The following is a 15,738-nucleotide window of genomic DNA, read 5'->3' as shown; positions in this document are numbered from 1 at the left end:
CTATCCTTCAGATAACAAAACTATACAAGAGTTGGGTCAAATTTAAATCCTGGCTATCTGACTCCAAATCCCAATTCTTAACTTTGAACATCTCCTACAGATATACAAAGTTCTCTTAAAATGAAGCCATCCTACCAAAATGTCTCTATGATCAAGAATAATGCTAATACATGTGTTCCAGCTATACCCACTTCTCTGTTCCCTTTCACAGCAAAACCCCAAACAACTACGTTATACGATTCACCAGGAAAACCATCTGCCCTGAAAGGTCCTATGGCTATCTGACAGACTTCCAGAATCTACTCCAATCTGTCCTTCAGGCCCATCACATCAACTTTTTCTTCCAAGTTCGCCTGATTCCTCCGTTGCCAAACCTAGAGATCATTTCTCAGTGCTCATCTTTTTTTTTTTTTTTTTGTCTTTTGTCTTTTTCGGGCTGCACCCATGGAAGGAAGATGGAGGTTCCCAGGCTAAGGGCCTAATTGGAGCTGTAGCTTCTGGCCTACTCCACAGCCACAGCAATGCCAGCTCTGAGCTGCATCTGCAAACTACGCCACAGCCACAGCAATGCCAGCTCAGCAACGCCAGATCCTTAACCCATTGAGCGAGGCCAGGGATCGAACCCGAAACCTCTTGGTTCCTAATCAGATTTGTTTCCGCTGCGCCACGATGAGAACTCCGGTGCTCATCTTTTTTAACTTAATGACATTTGACGGTATAGCTGACCCTTGAACAGGTTTGAAGTGCGTGGGTCCACTTACTTGTATATATTTTTCAATAATAGCTATGCTACTACACAATCTGTGGTTGGTTGAATCGCGGGTGGAACTGTGGATACAGAGGAATCGCGTTGCATGGAAGACAGACTATAGGTTATATTTAAATTGTCGACCACGTGGAAGGTTGGTGCCTCTAACTGCCCCCAAATTCTTCAAGGGCCAACTGTAGTCATGTTTTACTTTAAAAAATACTTCCTTCACTTGGCTTCCAGAACCCTTTCACTTGGCTCTCCTTCCCTAGTCTCCCTACTAAATTCTCACTGACCAACTTTCAAAATTCTTAAGCATCCCCAGGTCCAATCCTCAGCAACCTTTTCTCTTTATGCCTCCTCCACCTCTTAGGATCTCATCTTATCTCAAATCTTAATGGTCTACCTAGATTCTGGTGAATCACAAATGTATACCTCCAGCCTTCAATTTTCCCCTACACTTCCAGAAAAATCTAACTGCCTGTTCAGCATTTCCACTTAGATATCAAACAGGCATTTCAAGGTTAACATGTCCAAAAAACAGGCACTTGATTTCTACTCCAAATATGCCCTCCAGGAGTCTCCATCTCAATAAATGTCAACTCTTCTCAACAGTTAGGCCAACACCCAGCAATCACCCTTTATTCTTGGCTCTTTGATAAAACCATATCCAATCTACCAACAAATACTGTCAACTCCCATTTTGAAAGTAAATCCAGAATCGTACTCCTTCTCATGACTTCACTACAACTCTAGTCCAAGTCAACATTTCTTACCTGGACAGCTCTAGTGGCCTCCTCAAAGATAACCCATTCTCTACCTTAACACATCATCTCTCTGCTCAACCTCAGAGTGAAGTCCCAAGTCCTCTCCTTCCTGCAAGGCCCTACTTGAGCTGGTCCTTCACTACCTTCTTCCCAGCTTACTCCACTCCAGTCTTGCTGTTCCCTGAATACACAGAGCATGCTCCCACCATGGGGTGTTCACATTTGATTTGCTGCTTTCTCTGCTTCAAAAGCTCTCCCCTCAGGTGTCAGCTCCTAATTTCACTCCAATTTCTTAATGTCACCTTATCAGAGATGCCTCTACTGGTTACATAAAATAGCACACCCCTTTCTGCAGTGGCCATTCTCTATTCTCTTCCTTAGCTCTACTCATCTTCGTGATGGATATCAACTCATATTTATTTACTGTAGCTCTCTCAAACAGAACATAACGTACAGGGGAGAAAGGGTTTGGCTTTGTTCTGTACTGTATCCTCAGAGCCTAGAACAGTACATAAGTGCTCAACAAATATTTGAAGAATAAACTGCAGCAGGAATGAATTAAGGCCAAGTTCAAAAAGGTTAACTGGTGCAAAATGATAGAGAGAAAGATTATGTGGCACCACAACAGAAAGATGGTTTTGTCTGGGTTCAAAGCACATTCGTTCATCTTTTAATAACATGGTCCCATTTTTATTTTTAACAATCATTTACACTGTGTGTAAGAAAATATTGGAAGTATATACAACAAAATGTGAATGGTGACTATCTCTAAAAGTTAAGAAAGTAGGTTGTATTTTATGCTTTTTGATTTCTTCCTGGCATTTTTCTGTATTACTTTTGTAATCAGAAAATAGAAGAAAACATAGGAAAATAAAATCTAGAGGAAAGTGTTTCCTCACAATTCAAGAAATGGAGGACAAGGCTTTAATTGGCCTTACATATCCTTTTCCTGCCTCCCTTTTCCCCCCAGTCTTTGTGTTTTGAAATAACTTTAGATTTACGCAAGTGTTGCAAAGACAGTACCAAGAATTTCCAATATACCCTTCACCCAGCTCCCCATAGTATTAACATCTTACATAACCATGACACATTTACCACATCTAACAAACTAGCGCAGGTATAATACTGCTACCTAAACTACAGGCTGTACTGTAATCTCACCAGTTTCTCCACTAATGTTCTTTTTCTGTTCCAGGATCCAATCCACTATACCACATCATGTTCAGGCACCATGATTCCTTAATGTGTCTTCTCCAAATCTGTGACAATTTCTCAGTATTTCCTTGCCTTTCACAAACCTGACTCTTTTAAAGACTATCAGTCAGTTATTTTAGACTATCCCTCATCTTGAGTTTGTCTGATGTTTTCTGATGATCACACTGAGGCTGTGGATTTTAGAAAGTGCCCTTCTTATCATATCATATCAGGGGTCCATATCAACCTGACTTATTACTAGTCACATTAACTTTGAGCCTGCCTGGTTTTTCCACCATAAAGATACTATTTTTCTCTTTCATTATTCTATTTCTAGAAACAAGTCACTAAATCCAGCCCACATTTAAGGGGAGGTGAATTAAGCTCCACCTCTTCGAGTAAGGAATATCAAAGATTTTTAGACATATGTTAAAACCACAATCTGGGTGATTGGTGTACTCATTACTAGGGGTGTCACAAAGCTGATGAAACTTACTGCCTTTCCAGGGGTGAGAGCTAGGAGATCACACAAAGTGCACACCTCTTTTCCTATTTCATTCCCCCTCAGTTATGTTTTGCAGAGCCATCACACGTAATGACACTTTGAAAACGATTTTTCTAAGCCTGATACAAGGTCTACAGAGATCCTTAAGAACTACTGCCTTGTCTAAATGTGAATGCTGATATCTGGATAAGGTACTAAATTTTAAGGTCAAAATTTTTTAAATGGGGAGCTCTTCAATTTTTTTGGCTGCATGCATAAGTTTCTAGGCCAGAGATTGAACCTAGGCCACAGAAATGACCCGAGCCACAGCCGTGACAACACTGGATCCTTAACCTGGTGTGCCACCAGGAATCCCACTTTTAAGATTTTTATGTTCAAGACTTATATTTTCATCTTTACCTTCAGAACAGGTAAGGGTTTCAATATTAAGCAAAACAAAATTACTTGATATCTCTCCTTTTGACTGCTCCTAGAAAAGACTGAATGTTTTCTACCATGAGTATGAAATACATTTAACTACTGTTTCTCAGGTCTGAAATGTCTCTTGGAGACCTAGATACAGGCTTAAATAGAAGTAAGATATAATCATCTTTTTGCTGGCATTTTACTATACTGACACATACCAAAACACTTCTTTAAAAACGAGAACACAGAATTACCCAGCCAAAGCTGATGATATAAAAACAGACTATTCAACATTACAAAGTCCTGAAGGTCCCACTGTGGTGCAGCAGAAACGAATTGGACTAATATCTATGAGGACACAGGTCTGATCCCTGGCCTTGCTCAGTGGGTTAGGGATCTGGTGTTGCCAAGAGCTGTGGTGTAGGTTGCAGATACGGCTCAGATTCCACATTGCTGTGGCTGTGGCTGTGGCACAGGCCTCAGCCATAGCTTGGATTTGACCCCTAGCCTGGGAACTTCCACAAGACATGGATGCAGCCACAAAAGAAAAAAAATTACAAAGTCCTTCAAATGTTCATTTAGAAAACTGAATAAAGTGAAGAATTACATAATTTTCAAAACAGTAACTTAATGATATAACAGTAGTCTTCATATTTGTATTTCAAGTATTTTAATGACATGAAAGTTTATATGTAGGTACAGGCTGTATTTCATCATCAAGGTCACAGATGGTTAGTCTCAAGAATGTGGACTTTCTCCAACATTCCTACAACATTGTATCTTATCATTCTTTTTTTTTTTTTTTTGTCTTTTGTCTTTGTTGTTGTTGTTGTTATTGTTGCTATTTCTTGGGCCGCTCTCGCGGCATATGGAGGTTCCCAGGCTAGGGGTTGAATCGGAGCTGTAGCCACCGGCCTACGCCAGAGCCACAGCAACACGGGATCCGAGCCGCGTCTGCAACCTACACCACAGCTCACGGCAACGCCGGATCGTTAACCCACTGAGCAAGGGCAGGGATCGAACCCGCAACCTCATGGTTCCTAGTCGGATTCGTTAACCACTGCGCCACGACGGGAACTCCTGTATCTTATCATTCTTAACCCAACATTCCCTTTTGCCAAGATCTTTCCCCATCCAGATACAGTCAGTGAAGTAGTTATCCCCCATCTCTTTCCGCCCATAAGTTCAGTAACTTGCCATGTGATTAGCACAGAAGCCACTATCTCCCAAGCTGAGCAGAGCCTACAAGCAAACCTATAACTAAACCTAAGTCCACTCACTAATAACACCACTCTGCAGAAGAGGAAGCACAAGCAATTGGATAAAGCCTCACATTGTTAAGAGAGGGAAAGGTGGTAAAATATTTACATAAACATTTTCACTTTTCACGTTTCTGCTTTCCACATGTGGGGAAAATTCACATAATTGTGTAAATTTGAATCCACAGCATCAATATACTTAAAGCAACCTTAAGAAAATTTCCAGGATTATATGATATTATGGAAATTATCCAATAAATATAATCATTCTCCCACATTCTGCCTGCCTCAATGCATTCATTCAAGATTCAGAAATTTTTTTTTTTTTTGCCACACCTGCAGCATATGGAAGTTCCTGGACTAGGGATAGAATCCGAGCCACAGCTGCAGCAATGCCAGATCCTTAACCCATTTTACCAGGCCAGAAACTAAACCCAGGCCTCAGCAGCAACCCGAGTCACTGCAGCGACAACACTGGATCATTAACCCATGGCACCACAGTGGGAACTCCAGAAAAAAAAAAAAATTCTTTTCTTAAAAAAATGTTTACTTTTTAGGCCTCCACCTGGGGCATAGGGAAGTTCCCAGGCTAGAGGCTGAACTGGAGCCGCAGCGGCCAGCCTACACACAGCCAAAGCAATGCAGGATCCACGCTGCATCTGTGATCTACACCACAGCTCACAGCAATGCTGGATTCTTAACCCACTGAGCAAGGCCAGGGATCGAACCTGCATCTTCATGGATACTAATTGGGTTCTTAACCTGCTGAGCCACAACTGGAACTCTGAAAACAAAATTCTTAAAATAAGGTTTTTGAGAAGACATTCTGATTAAAAAACAAAAGCATCATTCTATCTTTTTACATATTTGCCATTAAACCTTCCACAAACAAGGATGTGAAGAACAAACTTCAGCATCACTGTCTATACACTTAAAACATACAGGAAAACCTGTTTAGCTTACCAGAATCACTGTTTACCAAAACACCGAGAGGGTCTGAATTTGCCTCAGGTGGACCTTCGGGCTTTGAATCACACAAGTGATTGCCTGACCCAGTGGCTGCTCTCTGGTCAGGATGGCCATTTTTCCATCTGTGATGTTTGCCAGGACTTCTGATCTTTGCCATCTGTGAATGTCTGGCCATACCCTTCATCTTGCTAGAGTAATAAGAAAAATGCAATTCTTAATGTAGAAAGTACTGACGTTTTAAGAAAAATCTGAAAAAGACTACTCAATGCAAAAGAAACTTGGCTATCAAATCAATCATTTACAGCCTAGTACATTAAAGAGACCAGAATAAAAGAAATTCAATGGCTTCCAAAGACAAAAAACTTTATGGAAGAATTTTAAAAGGATATCACACCACAAGATATCATACTTTATCAATTCCAAGACCCATATTTCCTCCTATGTTTTAATCCCTCTGAAATCGGGTGATATTGTACAATGAATAACAGGTGAATTTAGTTGGCAGCATTCCTTCATTCCTATTATTTATTAAAGTGTTCCTTAGACTTTACAAAGAGTGTTAACTCTTGTTTACTTAGTTTTAAGGAGATTTAAAGTTACTGAAGTGTTTACAAATATGTTATCTTGCTTCTTGTTAGATCTTCATGACAAATCCTTGAAATAAAGTAGATAGGTACTATTCTCTTCAAGTTATAGGAGGATAAATGTCAAGATTATATACAGACCAAGCACAATCTCACAGCTAGCTCAAATTAAGTGCCTTCACAACCACTGCAGTAAATACTCTTAGGAGGAAAACAAATAGTTATGTAAACATATACTGATGTAAACTAAGTGTCAGGGAAAAAAAAAAAGACAATTTAAAAAAGGTTCTCAATGGACAATAATAAAAGGTAAAAAATACTAAAGCACATAATAATCAAATTGCTCTAAGCCAATGATAAAATCTTAAAAGCAACCAGACATAAAAGGCATTTTGTATAGAGGAATGAGGTAACAATGACAGCAGATTTCTCAGTGGAAACAGTGCAAATGATAAGACAATGGGGCAGTATCTTTAAAGTACTATAAATTTTTTTAGAACTGTGAACCTAGAATTGAGTATCTAGCAGAAATGTCTTTCAAAAGGAAGGTAAAATATCTAGACCTTTTCAGACACAAAGCTGAAAGAAGTCATCTCAGACAGACCCTCACTACAAGAAATGTTAAAGGAAGTCTTTTAGGCAAAAGGAAAATGGTACCAGATGGAAAGATGGATGAAGAATACCAGAAAGGGTAACTATAGAGGCACACCAACCACCAGCTAACCAACCCTCAAATGTGACTAAGCCTTGTCAAGATCAGCATATAACCCCCAAATGACCCCAGATATCTGAGCAATTAACACTATTGTATGGGAAAAAAAGTAAAAATGTAAGTCACAAACTGCAAGACTATATCTGTACTACCTATACTTTATGCAAAAAAGGATTTGTATCTATGTAAATAAGTGCTACAAATCAAGAAAAGAAACCCAATTAAAAACTGGTCAAAGACTTGAACTGGCACTTCATAAGTGAATATCAAAATGACAAGCATATAAAAGATGTCCAACACTGGAGTTCCCTGGTGTCCTAGTGGTTAAGGAGTTGTCACTGATATGGCTCAGGTTCAGTCCCTGGCCTGGGAACTTTCTCATGCTATGGGCATGGCCAAAAAAAAAAAAAAAAGATGTTCAACATCATTAGTCATGACCAAAATGGTATATAACATGAGGAAAGGTGTAAAATAGCATGCACTGACCAGGACACAAAGCAATGAGATGGAGTCAAAAGGAGTATAAATTAGTACAACCATTTTAGAAAACCGTTTGGCTGTATCTATTGTACCTAAACATATAGTATGACCTGGTGTGTGTGTAAACAAGTACCTATGTCCACAAAAGGCACTTAAAAGAATGTTCACAGCAGTTTTATTCGTAATAGCCCAAACTGGGAACAACCCAAATGTCCAATAGTAACATGAATATATTTTCACAACTGAGTTCTATATAGCAACAATATGGATGAATCTCATAATTTTGAGCCACAGAAATTATAAACCAAAGAAGACATACATGATCCCACTTATACAAGGTTCTAAGAACGTTAAAATAAGTCTATGATGATGGAACTAAGAAAAGAGTTTATCTTTATGGGGAGGAACTGAACTAGGGAGGCCTAAGAGAGAAAGTGTTGAGATGTGAAGATGTGATTAATCTATGTGGAAGTGAGATTAGCTAGATTACCTGGGTATATAGTTATGTGAGTGTGTATAAATTCATCGAGTTGTACACTTCAATACAAAATACAATGGAGGAGTTCCCGTCGTGGCGCAGTGGTTAACAAATCTGACTAGGAACCATGAGGTTGCGGGTTCGATCCCTGCCCTTGCTCAGTGGGTCAAGGTTCTGGCGTTGCCGTGAGCTGTGGTGTAGGTTGCAGACACGGCTCGGATCCTGCATTGCTGTGGCTCTGGTGTAGGCTGGCAGCTACAGCTCCGATTTGACCCCTAGCCCGGGAACCTCCATATGCCGCAGGAGCGGCCCAAGAAATGGCAAAACAAAACAAAAACAAAAAAACAAAAAAAATACAATGGAAAAATTTCTTTGAAGGTGAGGGATGAGGGAAAATGGGGTGTCTCATATATTCTGGTGGGAGAGTAAACTAGGATAGCTCCTATGATAGGTATTTAGCAATTAGCTATTGGTATTACAAATACACATGTGTCTTTGACTCAGCAAATCCAATCCTAGGACTCCATCCTCAGAAATAACTGCACATGTGTAAAATGTATATACAGGCAGAGCATCCATGCCTGCCCACTTGCACCTCTCACAAGCGTCCTATCTTAATAAATCTTCTTGCCTTAAAAAAAAAAAAAAAAGGATATATAGAGCAACAATGATAACTTTTTATTAATAAAAGATTGGTGAAAAAATACACTATTATTTATATGCTGTATACAAATGAAATATCTCTAGAAGAGTAAAATGGGTTGCCTCTGGGGAGAAGAACTATTTAGCTAGGAGACAAAGACAGAAAAGATTTGTTACTCTAAATCTTTTTGAAAACCCATGAATACAGAGAATTGCTTATTTTAAAATTTAAAATACAATTTTCAAAAAATTTAAGTAAAAAACTTAGAAAAGCAAATATTCTAGAATTGGAAGTATAGAGGTTTTAGGATTTTGGTATATGCTCTTTTTTATTACTATTTTTGAGTACATATATTCATAAAATAAGCATGAAGAGAGTTCCTGTCGTGGCGTAGTGGAAATGAATCTGACTAGGAACCATGAGGTTGCAGGTTCAATCCCTGGCCTTGCTCAGTGGGTTAAGGATCCAGTGTTGCTGTGGCTGTGGTGTAGGCTGACTGCTGCAGCTCCGATTACATACACCCCTAGCCTGGGAACCTCCATATGCCGCAGGCACAGCCCTCAAAAGATGAAAATAAATAAATAAATACATAAAATAAAGTAAGCATGAAGGCCGCAAGCAATTTTAAGGAACTTACCCATATTGCGTTGTTGTCAACACTGCTCCACTCTTTTCCTTTTCAAGTTTTAACTTTTTCTTCCTTTCGATATTAGCCAGAGTTGGGTAGTTTCTAGACAACAAAAAGAAGTGCATTTTAAAAGGGCTTTTAGAGGCCAGCTGTAATTATGCAATCAAGCAGTTACTGCTTTAACCATTTTTGTTTACCTGATGACTAATACAATAAATTGATAAAAACTTTTAATTCTTTCTATGAACTTTTAATTCATCCCTTTTTAAGGGTGAAAAAGCAGGCTACAATGATGCTACTCAAAGCATAGAACAGCTGCCAGTCCACTAACTTTGCTACCAGTCTGTTACCAGGTAAGGAGCTTACAGCAGAATTCAAATCAAATGTCATATCAAGTGGTGTAGTTCATTTATTTGGCACATACCCATAAACATTATAAGAAAATGTATTTTTTTACTTGTACTTATGCAAATACATACTAGTAGGTACATCCAGAGTTACTAAGGAAGAAACAGTCCTCAAAAATGGTACAGTCTAGCAAGAAGCATAAAAAGAAGGACAGTTATTTCTGAAGAACAGCTGTAATAAAGGGCAAAATATAATAAGCAACCCAAGGAGTAGAAAGATGGGAGGATGGGAAGGAAAGATCCTATCTAGATGGATATAGCCACAAAGGAACATGAAAAGCGCTGGCCTTAAATGGTCTTAACAGACAGAAATAAGATGGAAAAGTTTCAGGGTGTTCCAGGCAAAGCAAACAGCGTGTAGACAAACCAAGGCCTCGGAAAGCGTGAGATATCCAAGGAATGGCAAATGGTTTGTTTTCTAAGAGACATATAGTTATAGGCAATCAGATCAGCAAGGGAGGCTGGGGCCAAAATGGCCTTGAATGCCAAACCAGAAAGCTTATATACAATTTGGCGGCAATGGGGAGCCACTGAAAGTTATCAACAGGGAGAGATATGAAGGAGGCAGTGGGTAAGATTAAATCTGACAGCAATGTGCAAGATGAATTGCTCTGACAAAGCTTTCTTTGTTCCTTCGCACAGGTGTGTGGAGATGGAGACACCAAACTTCGGTGGTGAGAGCATCAGATCCTACAAGCATAAAAGGCATGGGGGCGGGGGGACACAGCTCTCTACCACTCAGCCTGGCTGCTCACCAGAGGAAAGTTTGAGAAACATCAACAAAGCATGTTCTGCCATTGTTTCGAGGACACTGTTTCCACCCTCGTCTTTTTTTTAACATCTGCATCACTGATTTGGATAGCACAGACAACATGAAGCCCATGGACACACTGGAAGATGAGAATGGAAATGACATTGAGTAAGAGGTGAAGTAATCAGAAAAAAAGGCAATGAATTTCAATGAGAACAGTGCAAAGCCATTATCCAGCCAAGAAAAATAAACTCCATAAATAAAAGATGATTAATGTACAAGCTATAAATAAACATAAGACGAAACGATCAAGGTCACGGGAGATAAAAATCTGACAGCCAGTCAGCACCACATGACTACGCTTTTGGAAAGGAAACATAATCTAGGTTATATGAGATGGAGTCTGGCACAGGTATGAGTGTGAAATCATCCCCTCATGATACTCAAAAGTGATCAGAAACTCTCAGGGCACCACGTCCAGTTTTGTACTGCTAAACTGAAAAGGAATGCTGAGGGAAAATAAAACTTGGAAGGGGTTCAGAAGAGACTCAAAGATGATTAACAGGATGAAAAATAAAACCTCTGAGGAAAGATGAAAGGATCTGGAACTATTTGCAACCTTTAAAAGAGGAAGAGAAGTGACAATAAACGATCTGATGGAGAAGATGGCAGCCAGCTGTTGGCAATCTGAAGACAGACTACACAGAAGTGGAAATGATGAGAAAAAAGGTGATGACTTTCACAGGCCCCACAGTGTCTAGACGTGTAACTCACAGCTACTCAACACCCTTCACTTCTCTGAAATTCACTTATTCTTACTACTTGTGTTTCTTTAACATTTTTTCTTCTGAGTATTGCAGGCCAGCCCTTAATATGTTGGGCCATATGCTAAACATGAAATACTTGGTCCTTCACTGTCTCATCTATAAACAAGCACACATTCTGTAACTGCTTCTCAATGGTAAGGAATAGAAACGTCTGTCATAGCAAGTGGATTTTAGGTGAGATGTGAGAAAGAATTCCTTAAACGAGATATCAGGATATTGTGAGAACTCCTTTGATGGAAGTCTCCAAAGCAGCTCACTTTTTCCTTCTGGCTGATTATAGGTATCACTTTCCTAAAGCTAAGGGATCTTTATATCCCTGCCAAAGTTATAAGATTCTATTTTACAGAGTTCCCATTGTGACTCAATGGATTAAGAACCTGACATTGTATCTATCCATAAGGAGGCAGGTTCAATCCCTGGCCTCACTCAATGGGTTAAGGATCCGGCATTGCTCTAAGCTGCAGCACTGGTTGCAGATGCGGCTAGGATCCCACATTGCTGTGGCTGTGGTGTAGGCAGGAGGCTGCAGCTCTGATTTGACTCCTAGCCCAGAAACTTCCATATGCTGTGAATGCGGCCATAAAAAGAAAAAAAAAAAAGATTCTATTTTTCAGTGCTTAAATTAATAAAATCTTCCAAAAGGCATACCATTCTTATTTATACAGAACCTAGAGACAAAAACCAGAGTACACAAGGCTGCTAGAAAGCAAATTACTCCCCCCCAAAGGGAAACACAACTTAGTCACTCATACAACAATAACCAGGAAGCCCCTTCAAGAATAAGGAAAAGTCTGGATCTTTGATAAAGGGCCCAGGTCAGGTTTCTAAAGTAGATAAATCCAAAGCAAACTGTTGAAAAAAAATCACCAATTGTCTTATACTGCACAACTACACACCAGTAAAACTTAGCTCACTATCTCCTGATAGAGAACAGAGGTTAGGAAGCTATAAAGTGGTACTTTCACAGTTGGTTTCTCTATTTTTACCTCCTAAAATTGCTTTTCTCTCTACCTCCATCTTTCTCCAGCACCCCAAAAGAGATTGGCCCTGAAACCATATGCTATTTTTCTTTCTCTCTTCTCTTTCATTTCTCATCTCCTCTTTGCCGTCCCCTTGCCTAAACTTTAAGCCTCGAGGGACAAGCCTTAAGTCCCAGAGTCAATAACTGGGCCACACGGAACCAACCACTATCTTAGCACATTTCCTTCCTGGCTACGTCTTCCTCTTTCCTTATCCTCAAATCACCACCCATTCATTGGCTTTTCCCCTAAGTCTGTTCTCTAGAAAAACCCAATCCCTCTTTACTCTCACCGAACCACAACTGTTTCAACACAGGCTATAGCACTGCATTTTTATTTCAAAGTCTTTTTGAACCTCAAAAAGATGTGGCATTCTTTAGGAATATACCCCTCTGGTGGAATTCTGAAAGAAACAGGGACACAATTATACAGGGTTTCCTCAGAGCCACAGTAACTACTGAAGTTAAGTTCACAAAACTACTCCACCTAGTGGACTCCCTATCTGCTATGAAGTATGTTTCACTATCTCTAAAACTGAGGTTTTAGAAACAAACCTCTCCCACCCACTTTCCCTCAGGCCAAATCATACAGCATTTATACCTAATAAGACAGGAATTAAGAATCACTTTGGGGGGAGGGAGTCACTTTTGGGAGTTCCCGATGTGGCTCAGTGGGTTAAGAGTTGGACATAGTGTCCATGAAGATGCAGGTTTGATCCCTGGCCTTGCTCAGTGGGTTAGGTCGCAGATGTGGCTTGGACCTGGTATTGATGTGGCTGTGGTATAGGCCTGCAGTTGCAGCTTGGATTCAGTCCCTGGCCAGGGAACTTCCACACGCCACGGGCGCAGCCATTAAAAAAAAATCACTTTTGAGTTTTTCGGCTGGGTTTTTGATTTTTTGAGGGGGAGTGGCTTTTCTGGCTTTGGTTTTTGTTTTTGCAGGTTATCAGTGGAAAGTCTTAAATTTTTAAATTAAACACAATTATGTATATTCATCAGAACTACTCATTAAAAAAATACATTTTACTGTATGTATAATTTAACCCTTAAAATAAATTGTGGGTGGGGTGGGTAAGGCTGGTACTAGCCCTCTTACAAGAAGTCTTACAAAATGAACTGACTGCTCTGCTTCCAAAGATACCCCGTATCCCCTGACCAGATACTGCGAAAATTAACACTTCAGCTGCCTGTGGTCTCATGGCCACCTCACAGCTATTTTCTCTACATCTCCCACTACAGTGAGGGTCTCAAAGGCAAGAGTCTACTCCTGTCTGTTTTCAGTGACTCTGGCCACAAATAATACAATCTTTGCCTTTTCAAATACTGAATGCTTACCTGGAATTTCAAGCTAAACTTGTAAGGAAGTTATTCAAAGATATATCAACATAAATTTAAAGGTGGCTGAGATTTCTCCATAACATCAGAAAACCAAACTAGTCTTCTACCCCGGACTTTATAAAAATACATGCTACTAAGCTACTTTGTATCTTCAAATGTTAATATTCCTCAAGTTTCTCTTGCCAGTTGAATTTTTTTTCCTTTAAAAGCATTTGTTGCACAAAACCACAAGGTGGCATAGTTCACCTTCATATGAAGATACCTATTGTAGAAAGTAATGCATTCAAATACAGATCAATTTGGTTTGTTTTGGTGATGATGTGTCCTATGTGGTGAGAATTTATTGTTCAAAACCACATCAGTTTGAGTACCATTAGTTATATTAACCAAATTCCAATTATGGTCACTCATCAGATTAGCACATTTCTGTCCAATTTCTTGAAAAATGACAAAGGTATAATTTAAAACAAATACAAATATGAACCTCAGCAAGATTTCTTTACCCACTTGTGTGTAACAAAACAGAAGTACATTTATAATAAAAATATTTCTAGCTCTATTTACATATCAACATTTGTAAGCATCCCCTATTTTTATGGCATCATGGGACATAAACAGTCACATAACCCATGGTTCACGTATTTCTTTTTTTCTTTTTTTTTTTTTTTTTTTTGTCTTTTGACTTTTTGAGGGCTGCACTCATGGCATATGGAGGTTCCCAGGCTGGGGGGGTCTAATTGGAGCCACAGATGCCAGCCTACGCCAGAGCCATAGCAACGCCAGATCCAAGCTGCATCTGCGACCTATACCACAGCTCACGGCAACTCCGGATCCTTAACCCACTGAGCGAGGCCGGGGATCGAACCTGCAACTTCACGGTTCCTTGTCGGATTCGTTTCTGCTGCACCACAATGGGAACTCTGGTTCGTGCATTTCTAAAGCTTGTAAATTATTTTTTAAAAAAGACACATGAGCAAAAATGCTCATCATGGAGTTCCCGTCGTGGCTCAGTGGTTGACGAATCCGACTAGGAACCATGAGGTTGCGGGTTCCATCCCTGCCCTTGCTCAGTGGGTTAACGATCCGGCGTTGCCGTGAGCTGTGGTGTGGGTTGCAGACGCGGCTCGGATCCCGTGTTGCTGTGGCTCTGGCATAGGCCGGTGGCTGTAGCTCCGATTTGACCCCTAGCCTGGGAACACCATATGCCACGGGAGCAGCCCAAGAAATGGCAAAAAGATAAAAAAAAAAAAAAAATGTTCATCAATAGGACCATATTAAGGGGCATCTATGCTAAAGAGGCAGAGGGGATACCATACTCAAAGAAGGACAAGATATTCCTCTAGGCAGATAAGGAAAAATGTTCCCAAAACTTTAGTCTGGCAAGATGTCACCTGGACTAAAGCAGTGAGCAGAACTTCAAGGATAGAGAAGGTAAGATTTCCTAGAAGCAGTAACAAGATCAAAACTGAGGCTCAAAGTTCAGAAAACCTGCTGGAATATTAAAAAAAAAAAAAAAATTCTGGCTAGGACAAAGAGCTCCTATGAGTAAGTAATGTGGGAATAATCAGAAAAGATATGTTAAGCTCACATGACAGTACCCTGACTGCCAGTTCTAAGGCACTCTCTTTTCACTGGCATTTTAGCTGGCTAAAATAAAATAAGTTTAACAAATTTATTTTTCTATATTTAAAACAATTTTTTTTTTTTTCTTTTTGGCTGTGAAGTTCCTGGGCCATGGACTGAACCTGCAACGCAGTTTCAACCTGCACCACGGCTGCGGCAATGCTGGATCCTTAACCTTCCAGCATTGCTGCGGGGAACTTCCAAATTTATTTTTAAAGCTTATTTTACACAGTCACCTATGTAACAAGAAATGAATGCACTGTGACGTCTAATTTTGCACGTGCACACACACACACAAAGAACAAACACAAAGAGAAAGAACTGCCTAACCTCACTGGTCAAGTCAATTCCTTAAGTGTGTGAACACTGCTGAGTATTCACGTGCAGGGCACACACTTCAAC

At 39.9% G+C, this 15,738-nt stretch overlaps 2 protein-coding genes across 2 annotated transcripts in view; one reads left to right on the top strand and one right to left on the bottom strand.

Moving 5' to 3' along the window:
- LOC102159419 overlaps nt 1-10,858 on the top strand; it is a 41,628-nt gene extending 30,770 nt beyond the window's left edge. Inside the window, exon 3 of the mRNA XM_021065393.1 lies at nt 9,643-10,858. The gene's annotated coding sequence lies outside the window, so the exon portion shown is untranslated. The remainder of the gene's footprint in view (nt 1-9,642) is intronic.
- The window catches only part of NUFIP1 (NUFIP1, FMR1 interacting protein 1), a 35,268-nt gene that overhangs the window by 8,638 nt on the left and 10,892 nt on the right, over nt 1-15,738 (bottom strand). The window contains exons 6-7 of the mRNA XM_001927425.5: nt 9,382-9,474; nt 5,842-6,035 (exon numbers count right to left, since the gene is read on the bottom strand). Coding sequence (XP_001927460.2) covers nt 5,842-6,035; nt 9,382-9,474 — 287 coding nt within the window. The remainder of the gene's footprint in view (nt 1-5,841; nt 6,036-9,381; nt 9,475-15,738) is intronic.

The sequence above is a fragment of the Sus scrofa genome, chromosome 11, assembly GCF_000003025.6.
Source record: "Sus scrofa isolate TJ Tabasco breed Duroc chromosome 11, Sscrofa11.1, whole genome shotgun sequence".
NCBI lineage: Eukaryota > Metazoa > Chordata > Mammalia > Artiodactyla > Suidae > Sus > Sus scrofa.
This window is presented reverse-complemented; position numbering and strand designations above follow the sequence as displayed.